Here is a 19,685-nt window from a genome sequence, read left to right as displayed (position 1 = left end):
GGAGCACAGAGACAACTGCCATCACTGCATAGCCACCCCTTGCCAACTCTTTGTCACAGACTGTTCCCAAACAAAAAGCAAACAATCAGGAGCAGAGTGCTAGCTATGATTTTACATTAGATTATCAAAAATTAGTGTGTAATCGTTTAGTTTGTACTCTTCACATTACATATGAGAATTCTCCTCCATCACCTCCTACTCTGAACTGTTCCACTGGCACTCCTCAGAAGAAAAAAAACTAACCCTGGTGTTATTTGACCTCCAATATAGAAATATAGAGATATAACAATGGCCAGGTTAGAATCAATGAAACAAGAAGTTAGTTATGTGTGATATTAGAGGAATTGGGATTCTGAGACACAAGAATGAGTTTCCCCTCAGTTCTACCCGTAGCATTTGAGTAATGACCTGTCATCAGTTAACCCTGGATATTTCTGCAAAGACTGACTGACAGCACAAAGCTCCTGCTAACAGTCCACTCATTCAGATTCAAATGGCTAAGCAGTTTAAATTCCTTCCTCCTTCTATTTCCCTGGGTTAAACATGTATATTCTTTGGATTTGGGAAGAAAGACAGACTCATTCCTTGTTACTTTAGTCTCCATAGAAAGCATGGTCCTGGAGTCAGGTAAGAACAAACTAGCTGCTAGCTGTCCAACAACCCCAAATCACTCTGGTGTGCAAGGCTGTAACGTAACTCTGAGAGATACCATCAGGGAAGAGAAGCATGACAGCACATAGTCCCTTTCCAGAGCTTCCCACTTATTATGGAGGCAGCACGGGGACTCCATGATGAAGCACCAGAACAAGGAAAGCAGGAATACAGACAAAGCATCTCCTCAGCAGTGGGTTTTCAAGAGAACCACGTCGTCTGAAAGCTCCGAAACAATCCAGATCCCCAGAGCAGTAAGCGGAATTGTGCAATTCAAAACCACACAGACGTGAATCTGACTTTCAAAGGGCTTTATATTACAAAAAGAAAAATGTAAGTCACAACGAATGTGAAAAATCCATTCAATGAGGCTTGTTTCCAGTTTGCTAGGAAAGCTACTTTGCTCTTCCTTATTCCCAGCCTACTGCTGAAAACGTGATTGCCAAAACAGTGCCACCTTGAGCAGGGGTTTTAAAATCAAACTTGCTCAGCCAGATCCAGTACTCGGAACTTGTCCAGGTTGTAGAAACAAGCCTTCACGACTCTGCCTCCGAAGTATCTTCCATTTAGATCCACAACAGCTAAAAGTGAAACCAGTGACAGGTCAGCAAGCACCAGTTCAGTTCACTAATCAATCAGGGAGAGCGTTCAATGTCTCTACAGGACTTAACTCTGAGGTTCACAGGACGCTATTTACTATCCTACCTTTGATGGCAGATTCAACCCGTTCAAACTCTAGGAATATTCTTACAGCTTCATCATCAGGGGCACCAGGAATCTGAAACAAAACAGAAAACAAACAAAATATCCCAAATCAGAACAAGAACAGGAGTAAAAATACTGGTATAAATTGCTGTTCTTCACAGAAGTAGTGAAGAGAACAGACTAAGAAGATTTCAAAAGCACAATACCCAGAGATTTTTGGATTTGGTGAAGACAGACTCATTCCTTGTTACTTTAGTCTTCACAGAAAGCATTGCCCTGGAGTCAGGTGAGAATAAACTAGCAGCCAACTGTCCAATGACCCCAAATCCCTCTGGTGTGCAGAGGATTTACAAAAACAAGGCTGTCATGTAACTTAGTTTCTGACACTAAGTTTGTGTTTTACAGATATAGAAAATCCAGGTTCACAACACAGCAAAGGAACATGTGACATCTCCTAATCTACACCACTTCTCCTAGGCAATAACAAGCCAGTTGTGAGGGACAAGTATTCAGTTTGGTTTCAGAGCTGCCTAAAAGGAACAGATTATCTCTTACCTCAAAGATGACACATTTCCCAACCTTGCCATACTTCTCGCACTCCTCCTTAGTTTCAACTTCTAGATCTTCATCCACCTCCCCAGCACCAACCATGTTCTGAAAGTCAAAAGAACAAACCCAACTCACCAGGATGCACAGACCATTATGTAGACAAACCACAGATGTATTCAACTGTGACCATAAATAATTTAAGCTTCTGTTCAACAGTAACAGCCACAGAAGGAGAGAGTTCCCTACTACTAAGACAAGGTAACTGTATAATCCAAAGCACTACTGATTTACAGTCACAACTTGTACCTCAGACATGTTTTCACCATGTAGATGCTGCTCAAAACTACTCAAACTGTACAGTCATTGTAAGAGGAACACAGACTTACACATTTCAACCACAGATGCTGCAAGCACAAAGACATGTTCTCCTACTCCCAACTTACCCTTAGTAAGACCACTTTAGTTGGGCATTTCAGTATCTCAGTCAATGGGTTTGAATCCGCTTTTTTGCCCGTTTCTATGAAGACAGAACAGTGAATCATGAAATAACTGAAGATTAAAGCTCAACTGCCTGACAGGAGGATGGAGCCAGGAGGGGTTGGGCTCTGCTCCCAAGGAACAAGGGATGGGAAATTGAGGAATCGGCCTCAAGCTGCCCCAGGGCAGGTTTAGATGGAGCTGAGGAACAATTCCTGCCCCAGAGGGTGCTCAGGCATTGGAACAGGCTGCCCAGGGCAGGGCTGCAGTCACCATCCCTGCAAGTGTTCACACAGCGTGGAGACGAGGCCTCAGTGCCACAGGTTAGTGGTGGCCTTGGCAGTGCTGGGGAATGGTTGGACTGGATGGGCTTAAGGGCTTTTCCAACCTGGTTGATTCTGTGATTTAAACATATAGGGGTGATTTTATCAGAATCTGTTACCGAACAATGGAATAAAAGCCACAAAATGTAGTTTCATATTAGTGAGGAACAGTCATTCCGAATTTGTAAGAATAGGAATTCTACTTGTAAGGACAGTAAGAGAAAAAAATCACTTCTGCAAAATGTGAACTAAGCTGAACATTGGCAATGTACTCTTTCATAATAATTCATCAGTTCAGAATATTATCAGACTCCCTAAGAACTAAAAATCAGGTCTCCTGACTTCCAACACTTGTGCTTAGGCACAGGTGCTGTTCTAGTAAGGCTACATCTTGTCTTGTCTCTAGATCAAACACCAGAGGAATGAGAGCAGTATGTAAAGCATGTGATAGGGAGAGAAAGCCAGCATGAACAGAGCAGGATCACCTCTTGAAGAGAACACTAAACATCCAAACACTGGAGGACAACTGAGGGGAGGATGAGCTAAAAGCAAAGAGGACCACTTTAAAAAAAGATGAATTCCTACAAGAAGGAATATGAACCATTCTTCCAACTCTAACCAGCATTTTCTGCAAGGACAGGTGGCAAACTTAACAAATCCAGGAGTGTTCACTGACCCTGAACCATTATTCTGCCCCTGACCATTTCTCACAAACTTATTAGTGTAGGACAAAATTACCTTTCTCTGTAGAATCACCAACAATGATCTTGCCACCCCTCTTGCTTGTTTTCTCCACTGAGAGTGCTGTGCTCAGCCCCTGTTCATGCTTTCCCAGCCCCTGGCCCTCTCTGAAACCATACTTCTGCATGATTTTATGAGCCACTGTCCCTCTGCAAAGAGAAAAAGCATCAGTCAGTAAAGGTTTCTTCCACAAAACATTATCACTGTATTTTTCTTAAGTGCTTGAACATTCTACCTCCTAAAAATCTCATTACATAGAGACTGAAAACATAATAGGTTCTATAAGACTTAACAACCTAGCAACAACAGCACCTGTGAAGATGAAAAGTGTTACCCCTAAATTAGATGGAAGAGTTGTCAGAGAAGGTGACTTAATAAAATTGCTCATACTTTTATAGATACAACCCAACTTATATTAACAGTGCAAGTCAGCATCATACACTATACAATGGTTTGGGTTAGAAGGGACATTTAAAGACCATCTAGTCCAACCCCACTGCCATGGCAGGTACACCTTCCTCTAGATCAGGCTGCTGACAGTAGATCACAAATGAGATCAGATGAAGGTCTATTTAGTTCGGTTTCTTTTCTTTGTCAGTGGCTGGTATCAAAAGCTTGAGAGAAAAAGGCAGATGTGGAACAACCTAACTCCCACATTAATCAGATCCTGCCGTTAGTTCCAAGTTGGCATAAGCTCCAGAGCACAGAGTTTTGTCAGCCCATTCTCTAACATATCTGAATATCCTCAGCATTAATTTAAACACATCTTTCTGAATTTTCAAGAACATATTCAGGCAATAAAATCATAGAATGGATTGGAAGGGACCTTAAAACTCATCCAGTTCCAACCCCTGCCACAGGCAGAGACAACTTCCACTAGAGCAGCTTGCTCCAAGCCCCTGTGTCCAACCTGGCCTTAAACACTGCCAGGGATGGGGCAGCCACAGCTTCTCTGGGACCCTGTGCCAACGCCTCACGGCCCTCCCAGGGAAGAATTTCTTTATATCTAACCCAAATTTCCCCTGTTTCAGTTTAAAACCATTCCGCCTTAAGTACCTTACAAAAAACACCTCCAGTGACAGGTTTTGAAATTCCCACTGAATGAATACTCATAATCAAAAGATACCTGAGCATATTGCCATTTCTTTGGAGACCACAGCTAAAGATACAAAAACCATGCCATGGTTCACTAGTTTAAACCACGGTAAATATTCTATGCTCAGTCACCACCATTTTATCAAAAGACATGTAAGATTACACATAAGATTACAATGATCCTGGGTAATCGGTGACTACCTGACTATTTTCTAAGCATACTACATGAAACATACAAAGACACCTTCAAAAGGCCACAAAGTCTGGCTCTGTCATGGTGAACAGTTAAAACACTAACTCACAGAATTAGCAGTAGCTAACTGTGTGGTCAAAATAAAGCAGATTAGATCTTGTATTTAGCACTTCCTTCAATGAAGTGAAGGCCTGAAGGTCCTGGGGTATTGATAACTAGAGGTGGTAACAATGCATTAATTGATCCAACAGTCCTGAGTTTGATTATCCTTTTGCTGCACAAAGTGTTTCTATTAAAAAATGCATTAAAAATCATTTCCAAAATGGAAATGTAGTGTAATTGTGTTTGACTACACTGAGGCTGCATTTCCACAACACCCAATGCAACTGCTAAGAGTACCACATCTAACTACTCCACCTTTCAACTGAGATCTCAAGATGTTTTTAGCTATGAATTCGACTTCCACTTGTTGCCACAGTAGTAACAAGAACTACACATGATGCTAATTCAAGGCAGAAAGTAACTGTGCAGATCTGCAGCCACAGCTGATACATTCCTGCAAATATGCTTTGAATTTCTGAAGAAACAAACAAAGCAGAGCTGCTTTGCCCCCTGGTATGTACCACACTGAAGACAAAGGTGGAAAAAAAACCCTAGAGGAACTAACATGCCATCTGTGATTTCCTGTTTACTACATTAGCTTGGTTTGTAAAAGCCATAAACACTTTATGCCAGAGTGTGGCTTCAGAACTCGCTTAAAAGCAAAGCCTTGAATGCAACCACCTCAAATTCATTTCTCTCCAGCAAGTAAACCCACAGCTTTTCCTGTACCCTGCCAGCCAGAACTATATGCACTCTGACATGTGGTGGGATGTGCTCTTCTCTATTGACAAGCTATTTAAACTTTTGGTTTCCACCACCTTTTTTCCACCAAATGAGCATAAGTCAATCATTTACCCCATGTTAGCAAGGAAAGAGTTGCTAGGTCCCGTGGGGGAACGAGGTCTTTCTGGCTCATCATATACTGGAGGAGGAATAGCTGCTTTGGAAGATGGTGGCCGAGGTCTCGACTCCTCTTCATATGGAAATGATGCCACAGCTAAAGAAAACAGAGACATTTGGTTTTTCAGTAAAATACTTTGCATGATCCAACCTACTTGTTATGAGCACTGGAATACTGTGCCTTCAGTTTACCACATTTACACACAGCTGCAAGTTGTACTTTCTTCTGCATTGATACTAACAAAAGTCTTCCACATAAAATCCAAATCCCAAGATTTCCTTTGCACATGCTGCTTTAACATCCCTCTTCCTCTCTCCCTCTTAGAAACAAGAGTTATCTTGATTCTCCTCACTGGATATAAAGCGAGTTTGTATCCACAGGTCTGTAATGCATTTATTAACCTCTTACTTATCAAATGGAAAAAAGAAACATTAAGAGGCCACCTGCACTATGAGCTTATCCACACAGAGGGCAAACAAACTTGAAAGCCTCGTTCATCAAGAACAGAATTACAACAAAACCAGATCAATGCATACAGCCTGGGGGCTGGGGACTGGGAAGAAAAGTGCACTGGAGATGTACACAAAAGAGGAAGTCTGAAGAAGAATGAATGCAGCTCGAAGTGAAGTGTTTATACAACCTGAAGAGATCTGACAATTCCTGCACTGAAACTCTTCCTGGGGTGTGGAGATATATCTGTATCTATCTCTGTATCTATATATAGGTATTTCAATCATACTGATGAGATTATTGGACTACCTTCCACTGACAAGTCAAATGTGAAGAAAAAAAGCCTACGGAGCACTGAAGGAACACACTTTTCAATGGACTTAAGGACTTGCAGACTGACATAGTCTTAGATTATTTCCTGCTGAACCAGGAGTTCTCCCTTACCAAATAAAACGTCAGATGTAACGCTTGGGGATGTTGTATGAGCAAAACCCAGTCCCTGTTTAAGCAGCAGATGAACTGGTCTGCGGGACTTCTGCTACAGCAGTGTTTTCTAACGTTTTTCCAGTCCAGCTTTGAGCATCAAGTAACAAACTGTACAAAGGATTCCTTGTGAGATCATGTCCCATTTCAAAAAGCTCTCTCCCTCAGGATATTTCCACCATTTCCAGCCTCTATTTACTTTTCCTTGACACTGCTCAATTGCTCTTCATTATTTACTCAAAACAACCTCTTTCTGTTTTGAATGTTTGCACACTTCAAATGCTTTCACTACTGTATCATCCACTCACGCTGACAAGCTTCGCTTTTGGTAAAGTTGAATGCTCTCATGAATAAAACCAGGACTCCCAAAGGAACGTTTGTGTGCAGAAGATTCTTCTCCCTTATTACTTTTTAACATACACCACACACTGTTCCATATTTTAATTGACAAATTTAAGACCATTCGACATGGAAAAAGAGGGAATGGGTTTGTTCTTAAAGTAAGATTGTGCCATCTAGTGGTTAAGAGAAACCTGGTGCACACACAGAGCTCTTCAGCAAATACTGCATCCCTCAAAAACTAAGTTCTGCCTGTAGCACACAACCCCTTCAGAAAGATACTCATAAAGTACCTCCTAAAGCAAAAGGCAATAGAAAAATTCCGTCTCCATGCTGTGGAGGTTTCTAGTCTACCCAGAGGAACTCGTCTGCAACGTTTCACATCACAAATGAGCCACTGAGCATGGTTGTAACAGACCAGCTTGCCAAACCACTTCTGCAGCAATACAGAAAGAATCCTTTAGAACGGAGATGTGAAGCACAGCAGTGTTGCAGGATCCCCACAGCTTCCCCCATGAACAAAGAACCGGTACAAGTTCTTCTGCCAAAGAATTGTATGGGAAGAACATCAGGACAACAGAAGGCTGAGCAAGAAATAAACACAGCCAAGTTTCAGAGAACAGGATTCTGGTGTACTTACGCTCTTTGTCCTTCTCAACAAGGGAAGTGGGTGGTGCAATGGCAGCTCCTCCCATACCTATGAGCAAAATGGAAGGTAACACATTTGTATGATTATGTTCTGCTGCTCGAAATAGCTTCACTGAATCTTAAGATAGCTCCTGGCTCCTCACCAGCCAATTCTTAACCCACATCTCTATCAAGAGAAAAGCAGCAAGACAGCAGTCTGAGAAGCTTCAACAGTGGTGAACTAGAACTGAATGAAAAGCACATCAAGGGAGACATCAAACTGCAGTGATGTACTACTACATGTCGTGTCTGTCATAAACATATTTCACAGGATTTCAAAGTTAAAGACTAGAGGGAAACAAACCTTTAGTTCTACAACTGCTCAATCAAACCAAATGAGAAAGATGCTCTGTTCAAAATTAGCAACACTTTCAAACCAGTAAAGTACAAAGCCTCTTAATGAACAATGTTCTAACGTAGTCTCGTAACTTTCAAGACAGAGCAAATATATGTCATGTCCCCTGTCAGAAATTTTCTTTTTTAGAGTAACAACAGCCCTGAACTATTTACTGTAACTTTAGTGCTGAAAGTTTAATTTTATAGCATCATAGAATGGTTTGGGTTGGAAAAGAGCTTAAGATCATCCAGTTCCAACTCTCCTGATATAGGCTGAGACATCTCACCCCAGACCATGTCGCCCAAGGCTCTGCCCAATCTGATCTTGAACGCTGCTAAGGATTTACCATTTCTTTGGGCAACCTCTGCCAGTACCTCACCACGCTCACAGTAAAGAACTTCTTCCTGAACTTCCCCTGTTTCACTTTGAACCCATCACCCCTTGTCCTATCGCTACAGTCCTTGATGAAGAGCCCTTCTCCAGCCGCCTTCAGATAGTGGAAGCTGCTCTGGGGTCTCCACACAGCTTCTCTTCCCAAGGCTGAACCAACATGCAAAAACCTGTCTCATCACCCAGATCCACACCATCTAAGTAGTTCTAAGGGCATGAAATAACAAATGCAGGAATAGTCAGCTTTAGTAGTTAAAACTCAACAGTGATCCTCTTCCAGTGATTTTATCTCGTGCTTCACCCCTTTCCTGGAACCTACACCATGCAGAAACTTAAACCAGGTTATCTATAAACTAAAGTAAAAAGAGGTCTTTCCACAATTTAGCCTGCATGGAAAGAAAGCTTTCTGCATGATGACAGTTATGGTTGTAAGAAAATGCTAGGGTTATTCTAAAGGCTCAGAAATAGCAGTACACACCTCAGCTGAGAACAGAGACATACACAATCCATGGAACAGGATTGTGAATTCCCTGCATTTATTTTTCACCTCTTTCCCCATAAAAAAAATAAATCCAACAGTTCCCTTACTTCTTTTTCGTCTCTCCCTTTCGTAATCTTCGTCTTCATCAGAATCTGGATCTGGTCTTCTTGAAAAGCCACTGGCTTCATGTCTGTCTTTACGTCTTCTAGGAAACATAGTAAGTTAGAAACCATCAAAGTTAACTCTTTGCTTTAATCTGTGATACCACCTTTGCAGTGTGAATTATACTGCTCCACTCTAAGTGGCATTCTATAACATCTTCCAAGAAGGCATGCGTAAAAACCTTTACTTTTTGTTTCTTTGCTTTTATACTCACAGAGTATATTTTGTAAAATTAAGACAGATCCAAAGCAAGATCATCTTCCACTTTCAAGTCAGCCAAGAAGAACGTATGAAAATGAGGAAGCACCTGAATAAATCTAGCGCAAACTGACTACGGTGACTGAATGACTACAAAGGAAAAGGTGTTGGGTGGAACAGACCACAAGATAACAGAGACGTTAATTAATCACCCTGCTTTGAACAGATCCCTTCTACATTCCCCACTACAGGCTATACAAAGTAATATCATTTACTCAGTCAACCCCAAAACCATCAGATTATTGAGTAGCTTGGTGATTAAATAAGATTCCAACAAGTCTATTAAAACATATTTAACATTAGGTGAGAAATGCTTCAAGAAGTGTTTGCACTTCAGCTGTTATTTACTGTGATTATGAAATTACTCACTTTAATATCTCAGAAAAAGGAAAAGTAGTTTTCCCAAACTGTGAGGAGCACAGCGTGGAACTTCAATCAGATCTCATTGCCAGAACAGCCATCAAAACTGTGCTACAGGATGCTAAAAACAGCTCAGCTGTTCTGAATCTCTGCACTGTGAATTTAAACCAAACCTACACCCTGTTCTATCACCCAGGTTATTACAATGCATCCAGCTGATGCAGGCTTGGCTGAGATTGTTTCCCCAATTTTAAATCAAAGTGTATGATGTGTTTGTCACTTCCTCTCTCTAATGTTATATATAAAGACTACCCTTTTGGCCCACATACAACAAGCACAAGCATGACTGAACAGCTATCAACACTGAAGCTGTGGAAATGACAGCTTGGATTTCTGACATCTTGACAGAGAGCCTGAGGCATTCCTCCTCCACCAGATCAACGAAGATAGAACCAAGAGCGAACAGAGAAGGCCAAATGGCTAAAAATATCAATTTCCACAATCTAAAAAGGGCAACAGAATAACCCTCCTGTAATTCCATAGACTTGAGATGATTCATACCACGATGAAGCTGGCTTATTAATTTCACTTAAAATGGGCAAATATAGTCTTACTGCCTGGCTGGCAGGCATTTCACCATCTGTTTCAATAGGACACTGAATCTGCATTCAACTTCTTTAATATGATTAGAGAGATTTCTTACTCCATGGAAATGGTATTAAGGTAATTACAAGTAAGTAGTGCTCTCTTTTGTACAGAGACAAAGAAGTAAAAAATACACAATTAACTTACTTGAACTGAATGCAGACTGTTAATAAAGTGTAACTATGCCTCTCATAGACTGTGCTAACTACATATTTAAAACTATGTATCTTTAAAATTATGCATCACTTTGTAGTATTTAAACCCCGAAATGATGGTTTATCACTGAGTGCTGGAAGGTATTTCTGTAGTCAAGTTATACTGACAACACTCTAAAGGTCGAAGTCTGATAATGATGCATTAAGTACACAAATCCTGCTGCTACTGTCAAAATAAAGTAGATAAAAACTGACATGTACCTTTCAGCTAAAGGGACTGTTAACATGATAAATGTCATGTTTGCACTATCAGTCAATTTAGCAAGAGTATTACAACATACAACATACTAAAACCTCGTGCTTGTTTCTAAAAGCACAGTTTTCTTCAGAAAAGCTTTAAGAATTTCCCTGTTTAGAGGGAAAATTGATAGGTTTGTTCTTTATATAACTGTCACAAGTTTAAACAAAAGCCTTACTTTTCTCTCTCTTCAATCTCCTTTTGCCTCTCCAGCTCACGCTGCCTCTGTCGCTCCTCCCTTTGACGTTTTACCACTTTCTCATAGTCATTTGGGAACATGGGATCATACTCATCTGCCAAAGGAATCAACACATCTCCTGCAGAGAAACCACTGGGTACAGGATCCTTAAAGAAAGAAAAACGATTTGGTCAGCTGATATCTGAAAGCAACCTCCAGCTCGAAAACACTAATTTAACACTTCCTTCTTACTCTCAACACCATAAACCACAATTCCTGACTTCAATAATGGCAGGTACCAGAAGAAATATTTGCTTCACTTAAAACTAACATTCCATCCAGGCTTTCACTATCTCAAATTCTTCCATGAATAAAACATTGCCCGCACTCACTCCCCCTACCAAATACAAAGCAGCAGCATGTCACCATGGACAAGGATTTTTTCAACCCCCCCTTAATTCATTATTAGAAGTATTAGGGCACCTTGCTCTTGCAAGCATCTGCAAGGGGTCCTTCCACATAATCTCATCAGTCTTTTTCATCAGCTGCTATTAATATAACACAGAGGTTCCTAGAGTGTTCTACCCTCATCTGAAAGAACTATTTAGAGCCATGAGGATGATCAGGGGCTGGAGCACCTCCCATATGAAGAAAGGCTGAGAAAATTGGGGCTGGAGAAGAGAAGCTGCATGGAGGACTCAGAGCAGCTTCCAGTGTCTGAAGGGGGCTACAAGGATGCTGGAGAGGGACTCTTCATCAGGGACCGTAGTGACAGGACAAGGGGTAATGGGCTCAAAATTAAACAGGGGAGATTTAGGTTAGATATAAGGAAGGAGTTCTTTACTGTGAGGGTGCTGAGGCGCTGGCACAGGGTGCCCAGACAAGCTGGGGCTGCCCCATCCCTGGCAGTATCAAAGGCCAGTTTGAACAGGGCTTGGAGCAAACTGCTCTAGTGGAAGGTGTCCCTGCCCATGACAGGGGTTGGAACTGGATGACCTTAAGGTTCTTTCCAACCCAAACCATTCGGGGATTCTATTTCAGAACCACCACCTTTGAAAAAGTTTCAGGGAGAAAGTTTCTTTTGATTCCTTACCATGAGAAATCCATTTTAGAAGTTAGGTGGCTTTTTTTAAAGTTGATTGATACCCAGGTCCATTTCCAGCATTGGTGCAATCACAATTACATTCATTATTAACCTGACCAAACTGCTCTCTTGCAAAGTACCTTCAAGCTGATTAGAAGAAATACACTAGGAACACTTTGATTTTAACTACACATTAAGATTGGTAATCCCACGCTGTATCGCATGGAAAGACTGTATGAAACTGAAATGTTCATCAATTAAAGACTCTTTGAGCAGAGGAAATCAATTTCAGAAAATGGTTATTTTTTTGACCACCAGGAAAGATGATGGAAAACTAAAAATACAGACTGCAGTCAAGTAACTCAAATTCTAAACCATTAGTTTACAGATGAACTTCTTAGCTGCCTTGGTCTTACCTTTAAGCCAGCTGCTACATGAGGTGGTGTGTCTACAATCTGTCTCTCATCAGAAGAGCCTCCTCGTTTCAGGTCAATCACTGGAGCAAGGACTGTGCTTTGTTTTGTTCTTTGACTCTGAAAAACATCACCAAAACAAAGAATGTCTAAAAAAACCAGAAATCAGCAGCTAGTTTTATGTATTTGTAGCTAGTATCTCCAATTTTTGTAGTAAAAGGATGAAAACCACTGTCTCAAATTTTTCACTGTGCAAAGCTCAATAAATCATTTCTCTTCAGTTTACCAAAATACAGTAATTTCTGCTCTCATAAGACCCCACTTGGAGCTCTGTGTGCAGTTCTGGTGTCCTCAACATAAGAAGGACATGGAGCTGTTGGAGCAAGTCCAGAGGAGGCCACAAGGATGATCAGGGGCTGGAGCACCTCCTGTATGAAGACAGGCTGAGAACACCTGGGGCTGTTCAGCCTCAGAAGAGAAGCTGTGTGGAGACCTCAGAGTAGCTTCCAGCATCTGAAGGGGGCTATGGGGATGCTGGAGAAGGGCTCTTCATCAGGGACTGTAGAGACAGGACAAGGGATGGTGGGTTCAAACTTAAACAGAGGAGATTTATGTTGGATATAAGGAAGAAACTCTTCACTGTGAGGGTGGTGAGGCACTGGCACGGGTTGCATCAAGAGAAGCTGACCCATCCCTGCCAGTGTTCAAGCCCAAGCTGGACAGAGCTTTGGGCAACATGGTCTAGTGACCATGGCAGGGGGCTGCAACTGGATGATCTTAAGTTCCTTTCCAATCCAAACCATTCTGTGATTCTGTGATTTGTAATGGACCCTGACATGGATAACTAAGTTTATGTCACGTTTTAGTGGTGGCAAAGGCTCTCAGTTCTGAGTCAGATGCTTGTCAACTATGTTTAAAGAGCTGCTGCACAAATACAGATCTGATGGAATATTTCAAAGAATGCTTCCATGAAACCAGTGCATATTTTCCTCTTTTTAAGGAACTGAGATCAGACTTGGCTTGTGCATGCACTAGAACATACAGTAGTAGGTGAATGCTTCTAGGCTTGGACTAGGGCCAGAAAGACACCCCTTAAAAATTCAGACAATCTTTCCAGATGAGTTTGAACCAAGTGGGTTTTTTAAGGGGCTCAGACTTATTTCAAAAATCTACTGTTCTTCATATTTTATCATCTGATAAAATGTATTAATCTATTCTGAAATCTGAGTTTTCTAATCCTCTTCTATTAGCCTGTGCATATACTGATACCAGTGTCACACAAAGAATCTATCTAATAGAGTAGTCATTTAGATTTCATTCATGCAGGTTGTTCTAGTTATCAACTAAATCCTGCCCTCAATTTCAGTGGCATAAAACAGGAGTAAATCCAATGAAAAAAATGCTGTGCCTACTGAAGTGTTCAGTATCTAAGCTGTTACTTATTTTTAACCAAGTACTCTCACTCTAGAAGCTACACACCACAAAGAACACACACAGATCCTGACTGAACCAACATATCAACACTGCTTGAAGAAGGAGGATGAAATATAGCAATAAAAAGAGCAAATGGCTCTGTCACAGCTCAGGCTCAGGGAATTAGCTTGAACTCTTTCTCCCTTTAGGCACATTGGAAATGCTTTCTGCAGACATTTCTAACGCAAAACAATTTGCACTTTAGAAGCAAAGGCCTTAAACAGCATAAAAGGCATAAAATGATACAGTATGGCCAACCATCAATCACAGCATGACCCTTACTTTAAATAAAACCCCAACTTAATCTCATTATCTTTAAAGTTAGATCTGAAGATAAGCTTTTAGCTCTGTTACTTGAAAGATGTTCATCAGTTCTTGGTTCAATTTTAATGTTAATTTTGATATTTCCCTCTAACAGACTTTAAGAAACTTGCACCTTGCCTCTCCTCCCCTCGGTTTTGTAACACTCCTTGCTACAAGCTCACAGCCAAATTCCAGTAAAAGTATCCCAAACTGGTATTCTAAGGTCACAAACCTTCTTTAGTGCTCCAAAGAGAAAAGAAGCTTTAATAACAAAGCAAAACCACAAAGGGACTATACCTTTGCTTGTGTGAGAGCTGCTTTCTTCACCTGCAGCTGAGACTGTAGTAGTTTGAAGTTTTTGGACCAGCCTTCTGTTTTAGAATCGCTGGTCTCAACTCCCAAGTCATCGTAAAGTGACATTTTCCCTTCAATTGAAAACTAGAAGACAAAAAAGACAAATTCCAGATGACACAACAAACCTATGCCAGGGCTTATTTGCTACTGGTTTGTTAGTACACCATATTCTGATAATGACTTGTTTTCAGAGCCGGAGAAAATCTGAAGTAATCAAATGTTACTTAAGCTAGTAGCAAATACACATAACTACAGTAAGGCTGTTTAAAAGCAACTGTTTGAAAAGTAATGAATACTGTTCAAGCATTAACAAGTGATAGGAAGCTCCTAAAACTATTTTTGTAGCATTAAGTATCAGTAATTTCAGGTTTTATAGCGACACCCTGTGCATCACACAAGCGTTAGGACTTCAGAATCAAACACAAAGGAATTATTGTCTCTGCTGCCCTTAAAAACGCATCAGCATTACAATCATCTTATTAAATGTCACTAATTTTTGCATCACTGTAAAGGAAGATCTTTCTCATACTAAATACACTTGCCACAGTATTATGAAATCACTATTTCCACATATTTCAGAGGCCCTTTTAAAGGCCTATACATAGAACTTACATCTGTATGTGCACACACACCACACACATACATATGCACACGTATATAAAATTAGCTAGGTAACAATATCAAAACATGACATGAAATGCATCACTTTGATATTGCATCTTAGGTGAACAGAAAAAGAGATGCGTCTGTAATGAGAGGTCTATCATTTGTGGAACAAGCTCACTAAATGGGTTTAAAGGCCCTTTTTAAAGCTCACTATTTACTCTCTGATAGGCTGGATCACAGCATCTTCACCCCAAAACTAACCTCTTAACTTACTGCAGGATCAAACAGAACTGGTCGGTGGTCTTGCAGATAAAGCTTACAGACTCATCAGCAAGATCCTGATCCCACAGGTCTGACAGACACTTACGTTTGAGGGAACCTGCCTGACGTACGGGAGATGATGGCTGCTGCAAATATAACTTACATTCACCTAAGCCTGTGGGAAAAGTCCCGGATACAGCAACTATATTGTAACTCTGAATTTAAAACAAACCCGACAATTTAATCCTGCAACGGAATATAACAACCAGGGCTCAGCAGAAGAGAGTTCACTGCAAGAAAAGGAGGGCTGCACTTACTGGAGATTATCAGAGGTACCTTATAACATACATGGGCACAGGATGAGGACAGGGAACAACATGAATTTCCACCCACCACAGGGAATAAAGTTAGCGCAGTAGCAACGGTGCTATTCTACGAAATACGATGAATATACGAGACACATGATACGATGTATATATGGGAGGTACGATGCACTTCGGGTACGTGATGCTACCCGCACGGACACAGGGAATACAGGGAAGGTGCTGCCACCGCGGGAAAGCGACTTTGTGCCTCAGCGCCTGGCAGGGATGAGGTGCACCGCGGGGAACACACAACGGAGCCCAGCCATGGGGCTGTCACCACGCCGACGGAGCGAAGGGCTCCCATGTCCCCCCGCCAAGCGCGGTCGGAGGGGACCGAGGCCTGGGACGCCGAGGGGCCCAGGCCACCCCTCGCAGGCCCCTACCCCTCCGAGCGGAGCAGCCGCACTGCCGAGGCCGCTGCAGAGGAGCCTGGCGCCCTCCTCCCGCTCCGCCCTGCGCCCGCACACCCTCCCGGAGCCCGGTACCGCCTCCCCGGGCGGGCACAGCCGGCCGCGGCCCGGCACCCACCGCTCACCCGTCACCGCGCCGCCGCCGCCGCCATTAGCCGGCCGCTGAGGCAGCCGGGAAGAGGCCGCACCTGCGCACTGCCGCAAGCACGCCCTCTCTCCACCAATGAGCGCCAAGCGGCAGCGCCTCTGTTGTACCGCCCCCTGGCGGCGGCGCAGCGCCGGCTCCCTTCCCTCCCTGCCGCTCCGCTCGGTGGCGGTGGGAACGGGGGGGGACCCTCGCCGGGAGCTGTGGGGTGGGAAAAAGCGCTCTAAACCCGAAAAGAAGGGGCCGGAGGAAGCACTCGGAGCGCTGACCTCCTCCTGCAGCCCTGCTGAAGGTGCCAGACGCGCAGCTGAGCCCCCTCTCTCCAGCTGAGCCCCGGCTGCTGCTCCACAGCCGCCATTCACATCATCTTCCTAATACAGCAAAGTGGGATGCGGGGATGAATTTGGCAAGGGAAGAAAGATGACAGCTAATTGCACGCACGATTTTTCACCCCGGGTGGGAAGTTTGGGTTCCTGGCTTCTGTAGTCCCAAAGAAATCCAAATTCCTTTTGGTTTTCACGATGCACATCGAGTGTAATCAGCACCTTGAGATTTCTTTGCTTCCTCACGCCTGGAATCCAGTCTCTGATGTGACTTGAGGGTCGTGCGATGAAGCAATACAGTGATGCTGTGGGGTTTGGGGTCTCCCGTAAGTCTGGGGTCTCCCCCAGTTCTAAGTCCTGTGCAGTGGTGGGAATCACAGTCCCACTCTGGAGGAGATGATGTGAATCACTCATCTCACGATCTGAATGTGATGTTTGGCTCTATAATGATCCCCTGCAATAACCCTTTTATACGGTGCGTGTAACTATGGGAATAGAGACAAACAGCAACAAACACAAAGTAAAGTTTATTTTGGCACCAAACAGCAAATACTATCGGATAATCCATGTAGCTCACTTAAACAAAGCTGCTTTAAATCCCAGTGGCAGCAGCAATACCAAACCCTCATGTTAGTTCTGCACTCATAATTTGAATGATCATTAAGAGGTTTTTCAGGTTTAAAAGCCTGTGTCACTGCTGAGGAGAGAAGAAATCATCGTTATAGCTGAACTGTGAGGGGTTTGGGAAACAGAGTTATGTCCCCGCAATATGATGAGCTGCCACTTGCTCTTGTTTAGTTGGGAGCTGTGCTGGAGTTTGAAGCAGATTTAGGAATTCGATCGGCAGAGGGCAGGACTGTATTTCTGCCCAACACTGTATTGTCCCTGTATATCACAAATCTCTGTACTGTATTTCTAACTCATTAAGAAATTGTGGCAGCTTATTGAATGCGTAACCTGACAGCTCGTCTCCTTGAGCATTTCCAATTACTCACCAAGCAAACCTTAATTCGGGGGGGGGGGAAATGGAGACAATAATATGAAGCTCTACTGAGTATGACAGCACAGTCATAATGAAAAAGTTAGGAAGAAAGAAAACTTACAGTCGTTTGACATCAAGTGTATTCCAAACGTCCCCATCTATTATTATGCAGGCATGCTTGTTACCGTTGCACTGTGCCATTACTGAGGTCACCAGGTAATCATGTTATTGCAAAGTATCTGGCTATTAGAAGTATTTATCCCCTTCATTTTGGCCTGAAGTGGGCTGGATTGGTTGATTTCTCTGATCAGAGTTGTTGCAGAAATTAGTTTTGTTTTCCAAAATAATCCCTTCTATTCTGTAGCTGACTGAGCGTGGGTGTTACCCAACCACACTGGTTTCCCATCTTCTTCAGGTGGCTCACCCCAAAGGCTCGCACTACTTATTCTGTGTTTTCTCTTTGACAGTGGCAAGAATGGCTTTTCTATTTTGCTTTAATGGGCACGTGTATCTCCAGCTCCTGCCAGTGTCAAACTGGGTGAGCTGAGATGTCTAAGAATTATGGCCACTTCCACTGCATAATAAAGTGATGGAAATAAACATGCGACACTGCAAAACAAAGCACAACCTCCAACCCCAAAGCAGATAGCATTGTCACTTCAACCTCAAAGTACTGCAAGCACTACCTCTGTATTCATCAGAAAGTCCTTACCTCTAGCACTGCTTCGCATTGGGCTACTATGCAGTTTGTTTCCCCATGGTTAGCTGAGAAGTGGTGCTAGTAAGTAAAGCTACTACTTCAGAAAGATCTCATTTCAAGTTCTGGACTATACTAGAATCTTCCCTTCCTAGTTATGCTGCTTTCTACTAAGGCAGTCTTCCTAGGTGGTGCATTTACAGATGAGTGTATTATCATAGTAACAGTGAAAGCTTCTTAAATACAGGAAGAAATTGTCTTAACTTTATTTATGGAGGATCTTCCAAGTATCTTCCTTGGCTTTCTTGACATAGCAATGCCTGCTTTTTGAAGGGAAGGATTTATAATATTAATATATATATATGTAACTTTGTGGAAGAAAGAAAATCAGCAGGACACTTGCCTACTGATTCTATAGTGACAGAATCCTGTTGAGAAAAAAACCAAGTGTCCTATGTTAAAGGAAGAAATCAAACAGTTAATTGCATCAAAAGGTGCTGAGAGGAATCGCCATGGGTTGAAATGTCACAGAGCAATAGCACAGCGTGACAATCATTGTGAAAAACTAAAAAGAGGTCAGAGTCTGCAAAGGTGGAAAACATCATAACAATGGGAGATTGCAGTTCCTCCTAGGAACAAGTCACAACAGGGAAGGCACAGGCTAAATGGTTAGACCTATAAATAACTGCCTATTAAAGAAATGAATCAGATACTTCACAAGTAGAGAAGCAGCTCTTGGTTTAGCCTGGAAACTGCGTTAGGCATGGATCAGAATTTATCCACCACAGCAATAATAGCCAAAATACACTTGTACACACCCATATAGGAGCAATGAAGCCCCCAAAAAATCCATCTCGTTCAATTCAGGAAGGCTGCAGGCAGGTAGAGAAGCCTCACCCAGCTGCCAAGTGTAGAGGTTCCGAATGAGGGAGACATTCGTGGTCTCATCCCCAGCAGTACATATCCTGGAGAAAGGTAATAACTGCCTGAAATCTCTTTTCCTAGCAAAGGTTTTTCCACCATCTGCAAAGGTGAGGAAGCATTGGCCAGCTCTGTGCCCTGCAGCAGACCCTCAGTGATGCTGAAGTTGGATCTTTCAACTACCCTTATTGCTTTGTTTTAGGATTTTAAACCTTTCCATGTTGGTGTTTTTCCTCTTGAATCCCACTAATGATCGCTGCTCCAGCAGTCCTACCTCTGTACCTTCTTTCTTAGCCCACCTGGCTCTGCTCTATACGTTTTCTTGGAGCTCTTTCTCCCAACTTTTCCATTTTCTCAGTAGTTTGATGCAGCTGGGTCTCCTGAACTC

At 42.5% G+C, this 19,685-nt stretch overlaps 1 protein-coding gene across 4 annotated transcripts; it reads right to left on the bottom strand.

The window, feature by feature from the left end:
- Nucleotides 1-947: 947 nt before the first annotated feature.
- On the bottom strand, nt 948-16,478 carry RBM17 (RNA binding motif protein 17). Of its 4 annotated transcripts, none has more exons than XM_057421901.1 (12): nt 16,355-16,478; nt 14,531-14,671; nt 12,461-12,577; nt 10,961-11,127; nt 9,012-9,109; nt 7,650-7,706; nt 5,692-5,833; nt 3,444-3,595; nt 2,349-2,422; nt 1,912-2,010; nt 1,357-1,429; nt 948-1,232 (listed from the first exon to the last, which is right to left on the bottom strand). In XM_057421901.1, the coding sequence occupies exons 2-12, from the start codon at nt 14,651-14,653 to the stop codon at nt 1,129-1,131; spliced, it is 1,206 nt and encodes a 401-aa protein (XP_057277884.1). In that variant the 5' UTR covers nt 14,654-14,671; nt 16,355-16,478; the 3' UTR covers nt 948-1,128. The 4 variants fall into 4 exon arrangements, with proteins under 4 accessions (XP_057277884.1, XP_057277885.1, XP_057277886.1 ...); XM_057421902.1 differs by having other exon boundaries at nt 16,348-16,403; XM_057421903.1 differs by lacking the exon at nt 16,355-16,478 and adding an exon at nt 15,455-15,581 and having other exon boundaries at nt 9,012-9,106.
- Nucleotides 16,479-19,685: the final 3,207 nt, after the last annotated feature.

This window comes from Pezoporus wallicus, unplaced genomic scaffold, assembly GCF_028554395.1.
Source record: "Pezoporus wallicus isolate ANWC-B61680 ecotype Strahan unplaced genomic scaffold, APGP_CSIRO_Pwel_v1 contig_7901, whole genome shotgun sequence".
In the NCBI taxonomy this organism is placed as follows: Eukaryota; Metazoa; Chordata; class Aves; order Psittaciformes; family Psittacidae; genus Pezoporus; species Pezoporus wallicus.
This window is presented reverse-complemented; position numbering and strand designations above follow the sequence as displayed.

What these genes read in the sequence shown, in the direction of transcription:
- RBM17 (XM_057421901.1), bottom strand. Translation starts at nt 14,653, where the DNA reads ATGTCACTTTACGATGACTTGGGAGTTGAGACCAGCGATTCTAAAACA. An exon ending in CAGCTCTCACACAAGCAAAG is followed by an intron (nt 12,578 to 14,530) that starts GTATAGTCCCTT and finishes GATGTTTTTCAG; the next exon opens with AGTCAAAGAACAAAACAAAG. An exon ending in AAGGGAGAGACGAAAAAGAA is followed by an intron (nt 7,707 to 9,011) that starts GTAAGGGAACTG and finishes TTTTGCTCATAG; the next exon opens with GTATGGGAGGAGCTGCCATT.